At 39.8% G+C, this 17480-nt stretch overlaps 1 protein-coding gene across 10 annotated transcripts in view; it reads left to right on the top strand.

The window, feature by feature from the left end:
• The first annotated feature begins 4874 nt into the window (after positions 1-4874).
• Positions 4875-17480, top strand: part of cnot3 (CCR4-NOT transcription complex subunit 3) — a 38452-nt gene continuing 25846 nt past the window's right edge. For 3 of the 10 annotated variants that reach the window (XM_012966125.3, XM_012966123.3, XM_012966124.3), the window contains exons 1-5: positions 4877-5209; positions 11909-11965; positions 13758-13788; positions 13913-13979; positions 14310-14384. In XM_012966125.3, the coding sequence (XP_012821579.1) occupies positions 14360-14384 (25 nt within the window). In that variant the 5' untranslated portion in view covers positions 4877-5209; positions 11909-11965; positions 13758-13788; positions 13913-13979; positions 14310-14359. 10 annotated transcript variants of the gene reach the window in all.

The following is a 17480-nucleotide window of genomic DNA, read 5'->3' as shown; positions in this document are numbered from 1 at the left end:
AAAAAATTGTCTGACAGCGTGATATGCAAAATTCAGTTGGCACTGAAAAGGGTTAATGTAACAAACAGGTAACTAAACACTGTGCCTGGTTGTTGCCTGTTAGTAAGTTACAGAGAGAACAGGGTTCAGGTCTGGTCAGGTGGCCAGTTACACACATACCACAAGGAGCTGACTGGATCTGGAACTTTACAGTAACAGGTTGCTGAGATTCACTGGAACTAAATAGTCAATTTTGCTTACAAGCAACTGACTCTTTCAGGGGTGCAAATGCAGACAAAGCAGACCCTGTGGTTGCAAAAGGGTCAGGGACTGTAGGAGGCCCAGTAAAGCCCAAATTAATGAGCAATTTCAATATATCTTGGTAAAATGTTTTTAGGCCCTAAAGTTATTCTGCTGTAGGGTCCAGTAAAATCCAGTTGCACTACTGGATTTGTTCAATATATCCAATATACCTGTACTTCAGTTTCTCATTTGTAAGGAGTTGTCTTTTGCAATATAGGTATAATTTCTACAATACTCTTGTATTTGTGTTTTGTTGTTTTTTTATTATTATTTAAAAAACACAAAAGCGACTTCCCAGCACAGCAGAGGGATGAATGTGTATGGTGTTTGTACACAAATGCTTCTATTGTGGCTGGCTTCCCTTTGAGATTAGTAGTAACCTGACAGTTTCTTTAGTAAAATGTACACTGTCTGCTCTTAGTTCTCCTGCCTTTGTAGTGACTAATTCTCACACTAATGATTCGGTATGCACAACAACAGTGAATGAAAGGTAAAACACATGAGGGCTATTGCAAAATCTGATCATAAAAGAAAATCTATTTAGGTGTACATTAATACCAAAGCGTTTAGAAAAGGTTGCAACGAGTACCAACTGAATTTCCATTGCAATAAGAAATGAAAAGCACAAGCTAGGCATGTCCATTCGCACCATCACAAGGTAAAATCTAATTTGCCACCATAGAAGTCTTTCAAAAGAACGAAAGTGACCACCTTGGTGGCTAATAGTAATAGGGCCTGGAGCTGTGTGAAGGGCCCACCAGGATTTTTCCTGGTATTCCAGTGGGCCACTCTGACACTGAATGTAGGCTCAGTTTTGCACTTTGTACTTGTATATGAGGAGTACTGTCTTCATTCCCCTCGTGCATCAGTCCTTGCCTTCTCTTTATATAGCCTACCCTCTCTCCCAGCCATTCTCTAACTGATTCATCTCTTCTTCCTCTAACATACTTTTTGGGTTAAAGGCTCGCTTTGCAGTACAATATTTCCTCATGTTACAAAATGTTAAAACAATATCATGGCATCCATCCCCCTGCAATTCAGGTCAACTGGTTCTCAGCTTGTGACCCACAATTTATTGCACTTAGGTCCTCTATGGAGAGTAACATCCACTGTTTGTGAAACGCTGCTTTACCCATTCTGTCTCCCCACATTTTGTCCCAGTACAACCTCTTTTATTTTTATTGCCCATGTGTAAATCATTTCCATGTGTTGCTTTGGAAGGTCAACAAATGTGACGTGCAAGCAACCTCAAATGCACATTATTCCTTCAGAAAAATGTCCATGTATTTATACAGCCATTATAGTAAATGTTGCTTATGCTTTCCTGCTGCTGCAAAATATCAGTATTAATTTGTAGAAGTGCAAGCTTACAATGTAGACCTATTTACACCAATTAGGGTAGGAAGGTGAGACTGGGAGGAAGTGCATGCTTTCGAAATGGTATTTTGGGATTACATCAACTTGATTAGGCAACTGCTTTGTGAACCTATTAGTTACTATATATAGAATAACAAATGTTAACATAGCTATCCTACCTTTATTACCAGGTAGAGGTTAACAAGAATGATAGTTGGCCTCCTACTGCAACTGCATGACTAAAAATCACACATGGGATTTCTATGAAAGTGATGCTCTGCAAATCAGTTTTCCATGGGACTCCATAAAGAAAAAAGGAGTTGCTTTTCCTGGTCCAACTAAGTGAACGGGACTAATTTACTAAATGTTGCAACTCCTCCGAACACACAGTAAGATAAAATGGTAGTCATGGGATTATCAGTAGATTGCCTGTAAGCAGTCTGAATGGTTGGATCAGAACTGCCTGCAGACAGACATGCATGATACTAACTAATGCAACATAAAATGGGGTTGTCTTGATCCATAAGTGGTATATTCACCTCACACAGAAAAAATAAATCTATTCCTAGCCAGCTACAATTAACAGCTACTAGTTGTGTGTCAGATGCCTATAAAAATATCTGTGGTCCACACAAAGTACTAAATAGCCTATTTTAGCTCTACTTAGCCCCAGTCACGGGGACTAGTCCCACGCGGCACATTGTGCCGACTTGTATATTTGTGCACAGAGACGGATTGCCCCATCTTCACCCTAAAAGGAAACCTCTGCTATTATACAAATCTACTAAACTTCAGAGGATATTTAATAAATCTGTTTACAAATAGTTGTATTATTTTTCTTATATTTATTTAACAATTTATTTCCTTTTCCCAACATTAGTCTTTGCAAGGTAGATAATTATTACCATTTTACAACCCACTCCCTTCAACTTTGTTGGACCAAACATAGAGTAGCTTTATTTTTCCTGTTTAGCTCAGCAAATAACAAAAAACATCCATTCTTTATGATTAAATCAGGGGGCAAAAAAGTATATTTAGTATAAGCCTTATTTATTAAACTCCATTTAATCAAAGGTGTATACTGTCCCTTTAACCTTCCATTACAGTTTAGCAACGGTTCCTCTTTAAGTAACCATCTTCAGGCTGGATTGGGTCTGTCGGGCCTCTGTGTATTTGAATTGCCAGAGCCTATTTTGAATCTGGCAGGTATATTGAAAGGTTCATGCAAAAATCCACTCAGCTATATGCGCAGGAAATCCAGGATAACAAATATTATTTTATCCTAAGTAGCCTCCAAATAGGTTCCCTCACAGATACCTCTGTTACAGTTGTGTATAAAGAGTAGCCCTCATCCTGCAGGCTCCCTTAACCCACAACTTTGGGCTCCACTGGGAGTTGGGGGCACCCCAACACCTTAGGAACTACCTTTAAAGCAATGGCAATAAAATATTAGACATGTGGTAACTCAGGACACATTGTCACCATCACGCTACTTAACAAATAGGCAATCCATACAAGACATTGTGGGCCATCTTTGCAATGAGGTGCCCATATATGTATAGACACTGTGTCTAGGCTCCAGAGTCCTTAAACCAGGGGTCCCCAACGTTTCTTACTTGTGAGCCACAGTCAAATGTAAAAATACTTGGAGAGCAACACAAGCATCATAAAAGTTAATGGAGGAGCCAAATAAGGACTAAGATTGGCTATTAGGCAGCTTCTATGCACACTATCAGCTTACAGGGGGCTTTATTTGGTAGTAAATCTTGTTTGTATTCAACCAAAACTTGCCACCAAATCAGGAATTCAAAAATAACTACCTGGTTTGGGGCACTGAGAGCAACATCCAAGGGGTTGGGGTGCAACATGTTGCTCACGAGCCACTGGTTGGGGATCCCTGCCTTAGACCATTGGCTGCTGTACAGGATATGATGGAAATGATAGACTATCCATTGACCCATGGGTGCTGCTGTCACGAGGTGAGTTAAGAAACTCGCCTCAGGCAGCAGAGGCCAGCAGGTTGCCTGGGCGGGGGGGCAAAATGCCGCTCCTGGTAACTTAAGGAGCCATAATTCAGATTTTGAAATCGGAACTTTGGTTCTTCTAGTGGAGAGTGCTATTGCGCTCTCTGCCCTAGTGGTGCGGCGCCCCCTCACCCACTGCTGACAAGAAAAAGCTAGGACCCCGAGCCGGAGTTACATTGACCAAGACCTGCATACAGTAAATGTGGTCTTCTGCTAATGAGTCACCAACATCCCCTGAAGTGCTCTGATTTTTAGCCTTGGGGCATGTTGCCTCCATGGTCAAATCTTGCAAAGAAATGAAAAATATCCAATAGCTTGGTGAGGTTGCCAAAAATTTCTAAAAGGAGCAGGTCTTCCTATCCATGGCAAGCTATAGCCCTTGGTCTGAGTTTTCCCAGCCAGTAATATTATACTGCCACCAATACTGACTGGAAAGGAACGATTTTTATTCAAGCATTATATCTTGCATTATATACCATAAGGCCAAGCAGCACCATTACACGTCCCCTATAGACTCCTAAACCAAATGGAGTTAGAAATGAAGTTCTGGGGTCACCTGAGTTCTTATTCTCCCTTGCTGAATGTATTTGTATAGGTGCTCTGGGAACGTTAATTGTTTGGCTAAGCCCATATGAAACATATCGCAGGGTTGTGTTTATGTGTAAGCCAGTCCAATGAAAGCTATACGCTAACAATGATTTCGGCCAACTTTCTGGATCACTTGCAGCCACGCATTTTATACAAACACGGTTAACCAATAACTTCGCGTTAACTGCTCTCAGCATGTTTCTTAGTCCAATCACAGCGCTGCCCAGCATTCTGTGACAGACACTAACCCTTCTGTATCCCCGGTAATGGCCATCTCCCCGTATCACCAATCACACGGAGCTTCCTTTTCTTGATTTTTTTCGATTGACATGAATTTTATCAAATCATCACATCGCTGACCTCCTCTCCCTAAAATGATGTAGACATTCACCAATAGCTAATGAGAGTTTCCAATGCAAGCCTCGCCCACCTTCCCAGTCGCCTCCATATTGTAATGATTGACACATTAGTATCCAACAGGATAGGCGAGGCACGCCTTCTTAACTAGCTTTGCCATCCAATAGCGAAACGATAGGGAGGCGGGATTAAATGATATACAGCAGGCTCGACAAATTAGACATTGGAATTCAAGAAATTGACGGCCGCGGCAGCCAATAATCAGCCAGAACACGTGTGGAGGGGGTGTGACTCGACTTCTCCGCTGAGGAGAGTGAAAGACAGGGAAAAGGGAGCAAACGAGCAAGAGAGGGGGAGGCCGAACCCGTAGCCGCCATTTTGGATCCCACCGAGCTGTGGACGGAGAGCAGAAAGAGGCATTTAATAAGATTCGCAAAAGCCTATGCAACGAACCAGTTCGTTAACTCGCCCTTCTTCAGGAGATGAGCTGCCCGTATTTTGAAAACAATTACTGAAAATACAGTAACGTTGGAAAAATAGACCCCAAAACAACCCCGAAGCCGGAAGCGGCTCCCCCACCATTCTCCATCCTTCTGGGGGCGGTGAGAGCTTCTTCTTCTGTTGTGTGTGCGTGTGGGGAAGCCGTACGGGCGAGTGCTTGCCTTGTGTGCTGGGAGAGAGCTTGGCGGGATGTTGCACAGGTGTATGGGGCCTGGGCACCCAGGAAGTGGCTGCTGCTGGCCCTCAGGGGGTACCCAGATGGTATATGTGGGGGAACAGGCGAGTAAGACGATGATATTAGTGCCGCGGGTGTACATAGCACTTATTGCATTACTTAACCATTGTGTAAGCCGGGCATGCCTGAGCCCTGTAGCCTGCAACATTGTATTCTAGAAGTAGGTATTGAGGCTTAAACCACACAGGCAATTCACTTTCCGTGATTTAGGAAACATTAAACAAATTTGAATTAAAAAAAAAAGTAATTAAAAAAATTGAAGACTTCTAAAAAAAACAGTACTGATTCTGTTCCAGTCAGTGGAGGCAATTTTATTTCCATGTCCTCCCCTTTTACACATTCTCCTTGTTTACCTTCTTATTTACCAACTACAGTTACAATGGTAGCAATTAGATGGCCCATTTGCCTCCACAATGAAGGTAAAACACATTAAATATAAACAATATATTTGACAGGGACTTTTTCATCTCCCTAAAATCACATCCCAGCAGAGATGATGTACCTTGTGTTGTTTATGTGGTTTACTGAGTCTGTTACAGTCTTACATCTGTATTGCTCAGCTTCTAGCATATCTGGACTGGTCTTGCAATTTAATTTTTTTTCCCACTAAATGTGAATATATTGCTTAATGTTCAGAGTTGTCCAAAGTGCGGCCTTCTACCTACAATTAAACTACAGCTGGTTGTTGTAGATCATCAGTTGTAGAGCCACATGGTTGATACCCTGTCCAATAAATATCAACTCAGGCACTTTGTTCTATTTTTTCTTGTTGCAGCTCTATATGTTTACTGGAGTTAACCCCCTTCTTGATAGATATAAAAATCAATGTAGTCTTTGTGTTACACTTGCTAATGCAATTGAAGATATTTAGTGTTGATATAAAAAAAAGTGTTCAAATTGGTAGCGGTTACAACTGCTCACGAGTGTAGGCACCCTCTGAGATGCAGGGAGTAGTTTTTCAAAACCTAAGGGGTAATCCATGTTCTGTATGGCTGCAAATCCCTGTATACATTGACAGCTGGGGGAATGTAAGCAAACCATAATGGATCAAAACATCTGTGACAATGGAGGTAGGCTGTGGGGGTGCTTATTGTGCATTGGCACTGTGGAGATAAAAAAAAAAAACATTTGAAGTGTTAATTATTTACATTGTGGATCAGTATTTTATATTGGGAGGATCAAACTCCAATGCTTAAGCCTTTACAAACTACATTTCCCAGAGATATCCATGTCCACATCTGGCATAGGATGCTGGGAGTAGTTTTTCCCATCTGGAGGGCCATATGTTACATACTGAATTTGGTAAAAGCTTGGGAATTTTGCTTTGAATAATGCCTATTCTATTGTTAAACTTAGACTTTCCACATCTTCCTGCAAGCCTATTGGTTTGAACAACAGCTGACAGGGCTGTGGGATTTCATGCCTTTCTGAACATCAGCTGTATAGATTGAGTATACGTTTTCCATACAGCATGCATGGACATCTGGAGACATTGCTTAAAATATACATTGTACAGCTATTGGAGCATTGAATTTGCCTAGTGTACAAAGGTAAGGTAGAGAAGGCCTTCTGGTTGTTATCTTCTGTGTTATTCAAGTCTTAAACCAGTCATTTTTTGCAGTTTCATAAAGCAGATTTGCAAAGTAGCCATCATTTTGCTAAAGAAGAAGGGAAGGTTAAATTACATGGCAATGCAAAGTTTTTTAATTAATTAAAAGTGACACAAGGATGGGTTTGTAAGTATTAAATACAAAATGGCAGCTATGAGGTTTGCCCACTATAAGGGAAATATCTGCTTTAACAGACAAGAAAAGGTTAAATTACAGGGGGGGTGCAAAATGTTTGGCACCCCCCATAGGTTCTAATCACTTACCTGATACCCTGGGCTTGTTTTTTTAAGTGAAAAACTGCACTGGCCTGGGGTAGTTTTCAGTTAATACAATGGAGCAGAGATCACTGCGGTGCTTGTTTGAAAGTACCCTGGGCTGCTGCAGTTTTCTGCTAACATAAGTCAGGGTATCAGTTAAGTGGTTATAATCAATGATGAGCCCTTTCATTTCTCGTGTTTACAAACCCATCATCACATGTCACTTTTATATCATGGAAAATACTGTATGTAAAACTCAGCACAGAATTTCTTTGACAAGATAGCTGGATATAGATATATATGAATTGTTTCTAATGTTTACAAACAGCACAGGGTTTTGTATGTGCATTTTATATGATAAAGATGCCTTTATAATAGAGACGAGGTGTTCTTTGTTTGCACATTGCCAACATTAAAGTGCAGTTATTTTAATAATTTGAAAAATCCAGGTTTTTTGGGTATGATATGGGTTTCCTATAAACTAGTATAGAGAGTAGATCACTCTCATTCCCGTTGCTGTGTTGATGCAACAGATGGAAAGTGCCTCCCATGGGAATGAAATATTTTAATATCCTTAATGTGTTAGCTCTGTATTTGTAGCTTCAGTTGATAGTGAAATGGAGATTAGCCCAGCTAGATATTTAAAAGTAGAAATATATTTTATGAATTTACTGGTTCATAAATTTGAGTACTTCTAAGACAAATAGACCAGGAATACTGCAAGTACAAGGAAAAACATTTAAAAGCTTTTCAAAGAGCTACCCTGTTTTTAGTTTACCTCCTTCCACTCAGGTGTCCCAAGGATATGATGTAGGTGTCCATGCTTATAGTGGTGCTTTGTGTATCAGTTGTCATTCCCGGTGCTCTTGGCAGACCAGAATATAAAGATGCCCCGGTATGCACGCAGGTGTGATAATCAGCTCCGTTATCTAGGCTTTAATCACCTGTGCTCATGGAAGGAATCCTTAAAGGGAATATATTCCTATGCCATCTGTCTATATTAATATATATCATTAATATAACAGGGATGTCCAACCACTAGACATATACTGTGTATGATATGATGCACAACATGTCTCTCTCCAAATTGGCCAGAGTAGTTGATCACAAACCAGGTCCAGCTGTTACTGAATTAAATCCTTTGCAAATAACTGGAATTTGGGCGTTGTAGTTCACCAATAACTGCTGGACCTGAGGGTGGACATCCCCGATGAATTCTTGTGTACTGCCTATGTCCTGCATATGTCTACAGCAGCAGCATGCAAATAAATAAGACACCATAAACCACTCATGTAGGTTTGTAAAGTGTCTTGTTTGCACACACATGTGTTTTGTTTCCTCCACTGCGTTCGGAGGGAATCTGCTCCAGATGTAACTTGCCAAACTTATTAGTCTGATGATGCTGGTGTTTACTTGTATTACTTTAGTACATTCAGTGCCAACAGTTCAAACAAGAAGAATAAAATCTGTGCCTGGCCATACACAGGAACATTCATTTTTTTTGGTACCGGTGGCAGACAAGAGGCTCTTTGATTTGGCCACTGTGGACCAAGACATGCCGGTCTGATAATTTTGCTCCTGAGTCAGCATCTAGATTGCATGGGGTGCCCATGTATTGGTGCCAGCAGGAAATTAATCCATGATGACATTGACTAATAGGGTTTTTAGTCTGATATGGCCAGGTATTAATTTAAGTGAGTATAACCATAGGCCCATACATGAGCCAGTGGATTGCAAACTAGTTTTGACTAAAATAACATTTAGTATCTGCTGGTGTGCTTGCACCTTAAGGCTATACTACTGTATGTTTGCATCAAAATACTACATTAAACGTGTCTCCCTTTAGGCTAGTGGCATGGGGAGTTGTTGGATGATCGTTTTCATGTGGTGTAGTTGTTGCTTATCTAGAGTTCTTGCTGATAACATCTTGTTGTTGACTTATTTATTATAGAAAAGTTTTCTTTAAAAATGCATGCTTTTTCCCCCTTCCTGCTAGTAATGTAGCCAAAGCCTATTCCTTGCCAAAGCTCACAATGGGAAACCATTGTCAACAGTCATCTCACCAAATCACCAAATGTCTTTCAAAATCAATTTTCCAGCCACATGTGCCATTGTGTTAGCATCACATACAGGGCTGTTGGTTGCTTTTCTTTGAAATATAGCTGGTTTTATTGTTAGGGACAATAGCCAGTACCCAGACATCTGCCTGTTGCTGCTTAATAATAAACATTAAGGCAGGTTTATTTGACTCCTGATAAAATTGGCCATAGTGTGTGTTTATATGGACCTTTAAGGGGTAAGGCCCCGCGAGGCGTATTGTCAACCTGTCTATCAATGCAGGCTGACTATCCACCCTTAAACTTGAAAAATCATCTAATTGTGCCTGCACACGGAAACAGTGAATCCACCCAGATTGACGGCACAGTGAGGACACTCAGATTATGTGCAAGTTGTAGACAAGGGGAGAAGGCTAGTTGATGTAACTGCTGTATTTTTTTTTTTTTTTACTGAAATCACCAGGCAGTTAATGCCTAGTTTCTCAATGTAACTCTTCATTGAAAGAGCATTGAGCAAGGATACTTGCTATTAGTGTCTCTGGGTCTATTTCACTGAGTGGAGGTGTAAATGGAACAGATGGCAGCTGCAGGCCGCACATGAGAAAAATATGTGGGCCAAAGGCTTAACAATCCTTGTTTTCTAGTGTAAAGAGATTTCTAAGTGTTATTAATGGCAGAATGGAATGTAATTTTTTTTTTTTTAAGGAAGATAAGGTAATTTTCTCCACCATGTAAATTCTGAATATTCATTCATATTGCATGTATGTTTGTGTGCGTGTTGTTCATATACTGAAATTTGCTTTAACCCTTTGCCTGGTAATCTAGAATCTAGGACCTAGATTCTACTTGCTGATAGGCATGGATATCTGAGCTTAGTGTGTCCCTAGTGGGCACATGTCCACTGTAGTGAAGAGCAAAATCATATGTGCGGCAGCCCTTTTAGCACACGCATGTATTTCATGGAACAGGGATTTGTGGGCATGAGAGGGGTCCTGCCTTTAATAGGGCACCTTCCCTGAGATGGAGCTCCTGGCCCTGGTCGCCATGTTGGGGCACAGGCATAATGAGCAAGTACTCCAGCTCACTTGTTAGGTAAATGTGTGGGAACTCTAATTTGCAAGTATACATTTGAGCAGTATTGACGTTCAGTTGTCGGGTGCTTAAAAGGAATTAAGGAAGTGATATTGTTATATTCTTTAATATTTATACTTAAATGCAACTCAATTGAATTTAAATGTTAATACTTCTCTGGGCTACCTCACATTGCATGGAGCTAGTCACATGATATCTGTTCTGATCCGGTTCTAATGTGACATCATAATGATCCATGGCAGTGTTATTGTTAATTATCAGTCTCACCTTGCTTAAGTTGTTTGGGACAAGCGGCTAAACTCCAGCTAACTCCGAGCTGATGCATGTTCTGAGCATATAAACATGTTTTTTTGGGGTGAGAATAGGCATTGAAGCTGTTGTTGTCATACAAACATGCAACCATAATTTTGATTTGTGACCAAGCCCTATCCTCCTGCTTCCATGCTGAGAGCTGATTATATGGAATAGATAATTGTCAGTGGCCTATATTAATACACTACAAACTGCTATACAAAAAGACCTGTGAAGAACATGGGTAATTTGAGGTAAAAATCTTGCTTTGGAGGGCTCCGCCCAGCCCATGATCCTTGTTAAATGTATCCAGTGTTTTTCTGGTACTTGGTTGTGTGTCTTTTTTTTTTTTTTTATGACTTGTTTTTTGGTCTGGCATTTTCATTTTTACTTTCCACCTATTTTATTAATCCCAGCGTATCCAGCTACATCTGACTTGTGAAAAACATGTGTTATCTCTGTGCCCTGGTCACCATGTTCACTCATTGAGATAACCAGCTGGAATGAGTTTCGTTTTTACACTTAAGCAATATTTTTGCCCTTGAGTTTTAACTGGGAGAGTAAAATATAAACATTTAAATGAATCTAAAAAGAGTGATTATTGCTAAATCTGTACTGCGTTATTACTTTAATATTAACATGGTATAATGTAAATAGTGGTTTTCTAAGGTCCCCAGTGTGTAGGTTGTTTTAAGTGCCCGGTACCCTGAGTCATGTGCATATATCAAAGCAAAACAGGAAGTTTTTAGTTTATGTGGCAGCTTTTAAACTATGTAATGGGCGAATGCTGTGGGTGCTTCTCTAACACACTGCACGTGCCTGTCTGTCTTAACAGAACACCAGGCACCTCAGAGAAATCACTGCTGTGTAGTAAAAGTATAGCTTGAACATAGGCTAGTTTCTTCGCAATACATGGCCCTGATATGGACATGGTTAAAAAGCTGTTGCTTAGATTACATATGAAAAAACCAAGATCATTGGCTGATGAGAGCTTGAATGCAGCTGGACTAGAGAACAGTGGTAGCCACTGCCAGGTATGGCTCTTTAAATCTCATATTACATCACAAGGAGGGTCCTGATTGAAATGGACCAGCATTTGTGGAGATCAGGCGTGGATGGAGTATGGAAAGGTTTTACATTGCAGGAAAATATAGTGCTAATGTTAGCCTATTTACTTGACAAATGCATTTGAGTAATAACTGATATTAAAAATGGTTCATTTCTCTAGATTAAGGTCTTCTCTGTTTTTCTTCCCTAGGAAGGCTGTGTACCAATGCACTTAGGAGACATATTGTCCATGCACCTAGAATCACAGGTAGGTACTCATTTTGCCTTAAAAAATTTCTAAAGTCTGTATTCAGAGCTTTGTTTTATTTAATTAATAAGTCTGGTTTTGGAATCTGTTTGTATTAGACATTCTCTAGCAATAAGGCAAAAATTGCTTCCTATATTACTTGGGCCATGCATGCCTGTTAGCATATTTTTGCAATCCCATCTCTTTGAAAGCCCTAAAACATGTGAGCAGTCCTGGTCTGCAGCTCCTGAAACCTAATTGTTTTATTCATCATGTAATCTTCTCTGTTAGGTGTTGCTCCAAATTGGCAGACAGTGTTATGGTACATTGGTTCATGTCTGCCCTTTGCTATAGGATTTATATGTGCAGCACAGAGTGAACATTAGGGATGCACTGGATCCACTATTCGGCTGAATACTGAACCAAATCCTAATTTGCATATGCAAAATAGGATACAGAGAACCTTGCATTTCGCTTGAAAAATGTTCAACTTCTGTATTACAGTAAAAAAAAAAGTAATGATTTTAAGGATTCAGATTTGGTTCGGCCAAGGGCATGGGTTTGGCTAAATCCCAAACCAAATCCTGGATTTGGTGCATTCATAGTGAATATTGGTGATTTTTGCTTCTTTTTCATTCAAAATGAATTACACTGGTCTGTAGCCAAAGTACCAGACACAGATACTGTACAGTAATTGTTTACAGACAACAGAATATTACATTTCATGTTTTATTTGATCAGTCATCCTTGAACAAAGGGCACTCTGATCATTTAAGGTGGCCATACACGCACCGATAATATCGTACGAAACCTCGTTTCGTTTGATATTCGGTGCGTGTATGGTATGTCGGCGTGTAGTCTGATATGGCAGGAAGCTGCTGATATTGGCCGACTCGCCGATCGGACCAGTTTGAAAATTTTGATCGGGCGCCATAGAAGGCGCCTGACAAATCTCCCTTCAGCGCTGAATCGGCAGAAGGAGGTAGAAATCCTATTGTTTCTACCTCCTTACCTGCCGATTCAGCCCTGAATGGTGTGTGGCACATCTGACGATGTTTCGTGCGACCGATTGTCGCACGAAACATCGTCAGATCGCCACGTGTATGGCCAGCTTAAGTCTCTCCTGTGGTGCTGGGTGATAAGACTTACTCTTTGTGATTTTAAGTGGATTTTTGCCTGATGCTGATTGTATAACGTTGGAGTAAGCATTAGTTAACAATTAAGCTTAAAGGATCGTTTGTTTCTGCTAAATTTTTTGGTGCGCTTTCAGATGAAGGGGTGCGTCTGTGTTGATCCCTTTTATGCAGTAAGCTCAGTTACATCTCAATTCTGTTACTATCTCAAGTCGTGCAGCAAAACAAATTCAGACTCGTAGTCATAGGTATGAAGTTTGAGAATATTAAAAAGATTCCTATCGCCCACAAAGTAGCTGTTTCATTAAGCTGTGCACTGTACAATGCCACCCAAATCAACTTAGTATGTTTCAATGAAAGTTGGGGACTTTCATTCCTTTAATTCCATATTTCCTAACCTAGTAGTACAATAACATCAGAAGGCCCAAGGTTAAGAACCAGGGCCATAAATGTTAATAAAGCTGTATTCTTTTATTTATTTTCATAATGTCTTTCATCTTAGAATGTTGATTTTCCTATAGTTCAGCTCTTCTTCAACTCGCTAATGTTTTATGGACTGATCTGTTTTATGTCTACAAAGTAGTTATAGCATCATTGTCTACTTAGCTTTCTATTCAAGGGGCCTGTAATGCTTTGCAGAGAACAGACCTCAGCTGATAGCTATTTTCTCTCGCTTACAGCATCAAGTGTAAGACCCTGCCTGCCAAATAGGTAGGTAAACGAACAAGCGGCTTTATAGAGGGTCTTCCATCTCTTCATCTTGAATCTAGTAAAGTTATGTCCAGTTATTATATAAAGGAAAGCTAAGGAAGACCATTCTCTTTCTTTTTGTTAGGCTATCATCGGCAATCTCTCAGGTCCCTGTGGTCAAGTCACTCGGCTTCTGCTGAGCAAGAGGAAAGGTAAAGGCAGAGAATCCAAGAGAGTCAGTATATCAGAATATGCCGTGTGGCTGTGTTCTAAACTTGTTGATTCTACACAAGTATTTAAACATTCACCTTTAACAAAATTTAGCGTCAGGAAGTTGAGGAACAAATTTGTTCCTTGAACAGCCTTTAGGGACTTTGAGAGCAAAAAAAAAAAAATGCGACTTGTAAGGCTTATTCACAATTTAATCTGGGCGTTATATTTATTTTGATTGTGTCCATGTTATTTGTGCATGTTTGCATACATAAAGATTGTATTCAATGCCTGTAAGTTTTTAGCATTTTAATATCTACTGTATTTTTCAGAGCCCCACCTTCTTAAAGTATGAGGAGAACCTATCTCTAGTAAAGGAAACATGGCAGATAAGCGAAAACTACAAGGTAGCGTATTCTGCGATCCAGCAAATATAATTTCTTTATCTTTCCTAACTGTCTTTATGGTTATTAAAAGTCTCATACCGTATGTTTTTAAATACATTTTATAAACCAGCTAACAAGTATGTAATGTGGCTCCCATGCCTTAAAATACAGCATCAAAACAACTTAAATGACTCCACCATTGTTAAGTGGGAATCGCCAAAAACCTGCGCTGGGGGTGGTTCATGTGATGCTTGCCTAAAATTGCACTTGTGTGGTTTCTAGCAGAAATGTGCTTTCACACAATAACTTTTATCACAAGAGTGATTTTTTTGATACTTAGGTGCCAAGTTTTTAGGCTGTGACAACATTTATTGGCATTAAAGGCGCTGTTGCATTTGAAGTTGCCGCAGCTTTTTTTTCCAGTGGTACAACCTGTACATTTTTTTTCTCTTCATAGAGATGCTTTAAAAAACCTTGGGCACATACAGTAATCTGGCACAAGCAATGAATAATCTCCGTTCTCTAGGACAACAATTTTATAGGAATGTTTTGTTCTGTCTCAATATGTGGGAGTTGCTGTGTGGCTTATGCAGCAGTTAAAGAAGCGTTAGCTTTTAATGGGCTTTGTTAAACCTAACCACTGTTTACCACTTCATGTTGCAGAAATGTTGTCAGAATTTGTCCCTTCGACTTAATTCTTAAAGTGAAAACTAAATACCTTAATTTTGAGTTAGTATGTAAAAAAAGAAAAAAAAACTTTTATAATTAATCCGTTTTAGATAATCTTGAGAGAATTTCTGTAAGATGCATGACATTAAAGGGGTTTTTGACCTTTAAGTTAATTTAAAAAATGAATGACAGATAAAAGCTGCTAAGTATAGGCCATTCTGTAACCTACTAAAAATTATTTTCCTTTGTCTTTTCATCTTTCAAATGGGGGCCAATGACCCCCAGCAGCCAAAAATCTCTGTGCAGCTGCAATGTTATTGTTACTTAACTTTCTATTCGGTTCCTCTCCTGTTCATCTTCTCCCATTCATTCATCTCTCTCTCTCAAACCACTTCCGGTTGTTAGGGAAAGTTGGACCCAAGCAACCAGGATGTCTGCTATAATTTCTAATTGAAGAGCTTCAGAACAAAAAGCATAAAAAAAATGACCAACTGCAAGTATCTCAAAATAGTACTGGTGTGCCCTACCCAAATCAACTTAAAGGTGAACTACCCCTCATTTTGCACTGTTTTTAGTAAAATATATTAAACAGAATTGCCTTTGGAATGCTGCCATGCTTCCCAGCAAGTTAGGCTAGAATGAAGGTGCCTTAAAAATGTAAAGATAACACAGTTCCATTATGTCTCTATAGCAAACGTTAATAATGTGTAAGCTTAGCAAGTGGCCTGCTGTGCTTGTCGGTGTGCAGTTAGTGTACAGCCAGCCTGCCTGTATTCACTATGGTGTACTAATATATATGTGTTCAGAATGAAACAGTTTAAACACTGTATATGTGTGCTTTTAGCATGCAATTCATTGCCATGGCATATATGTTCTTTCAAGCAGCTGTGTATGTGCACAGAGAGACATCATTTAATGCAGTTAAAAGAATAACTCACATTCCTGCTTAGATATAATGTTCTGCTTCAGTGTCGGGTGAAGGAAGCAATTACCAAGGGGCTTATCCAGTGAATGTGATATGTGGGCTGTGATTGATGGGTTTCCTCAGACAGAGAACAGAGAGGTGTGGGAGCTAAAGCCGGCACAGAGGGAAGCCAGTACTGTTTGAAGCCTACAGAGGCAGAAACTAGAATGGCTGACACTTATATTACCAATACCAGCTTTTTTTATTTAAAAGGAAAACTTTACCCCTGAACATTTTGCATAAACCAGCTCATATGTAAAACCCTACTTCATCTTAATAAACAATTTTTTTAATAAAAATATACTTTAGCAATAGGTGCCACTGGGTAATCCTAAGTAGAAAACTGCCATTTTAAGAATTAAGTGCCACCTCCTGGAATCATACGATTCATGGTGCACGCAAACAAAACAAGGGCACACGTACATGTAAGGTCACATCAGCCAATTAATGCACAGAGCTCTGTGTTTTACTCCCAAACTACTTCCTGTTACAGTAAGAGCTGCATTATTTCCTGTCAGCTGATCTCTGAGGGAGCACCCAGCCCGTCACTAAATGGTGGCTCAAGTGAAAAGAGGTAAAAGGGCAATATTTACTGATATATACTAATATATTCTAATTTGGCGAGATCTTTAAAGGACATGTAAACCCCCCACACAAAAATTTAATTGGTGAACAGCCTATTTGGAATTTTTCAATACCTGCCACTCTGGTTATCCAGAGGTTAATGGTAAGGCTGCAGCATCCCCTTTATTTCCTTCTCCTCCTGTAACCCACTCAGGCTTGTGGGCATGCTCAGTTGTTCTAAGCCCAGATTACTAAACACGCCCCCAGTCTAGCAGCCAGTGAAGAGATGACATTGCTGGTTCCCATAGAAACTCAGCTCTAGCTGTCTGCTTCAATTTGTTTCTCCTAACCTTCTCTCCTGAGCTCAGCTCAAACAAAGCAGAACTTTTATCATACAGTTCTGCCTGTGTGAGCCTGTATTCTTGATGAAATGTATGCCACTGGGTGAAAGCTGCTATTTGCTTTAGGGAAATGTGATGGTGCTGGCAAGCCGAGGGGATATATGCAGTACAAATGATTCCATTTGGGTGGGGGAGACTTGCCCAACTGATTGTAGGCAAATGTAGGTTTTACATGCCCTTTAAGTGACCTATCTGTTAAGTATTTATTCTGTGGGTATAGTTTTCCTTTAAAGGTTCTCCAAACTATGATAAACGTTTCAAATAGCAGTATTGTTATAGCATGGGCATATTTTGCATCTCATTGCACAGATCATACCTCATCAGATTCTGCCCTAGAAGAGCATTCCTGTATTTGTGTTTGGAATGTGGGAAAAACAGTATCATAAAAATTCTGAGGCCAAAATAAGTAGATAAATGGGGTTGGGCTTATGTAAAAAAAAAAAAAAAAAGTACAAAAGCACTATCTGAACCCAGATTTTACTTACTATGGATTTTACATTTTTCCAAAATTTTAACCAG

The sequence above is a fragment of the Xenopus tropicalis genome, chromosome 7, assembly GCF_000004195.4.
Source record: "Xenopus tropicalis strain Nigerian chromosome 7, UCB_Xtro_10.0, whole genome shotgun sequence".
Taxonomy (NCBI): Eukaryota; Metazoa; Chordata; class Amphibia; order Anura; family Pipidae; genus Xenopus; species Xenopus tropicalis.
The sequence above is the reverse complement of the archived record's forward strand: the minus strand, read 5'-3'. Positions and strand labels throughout refer to the sequence as shown.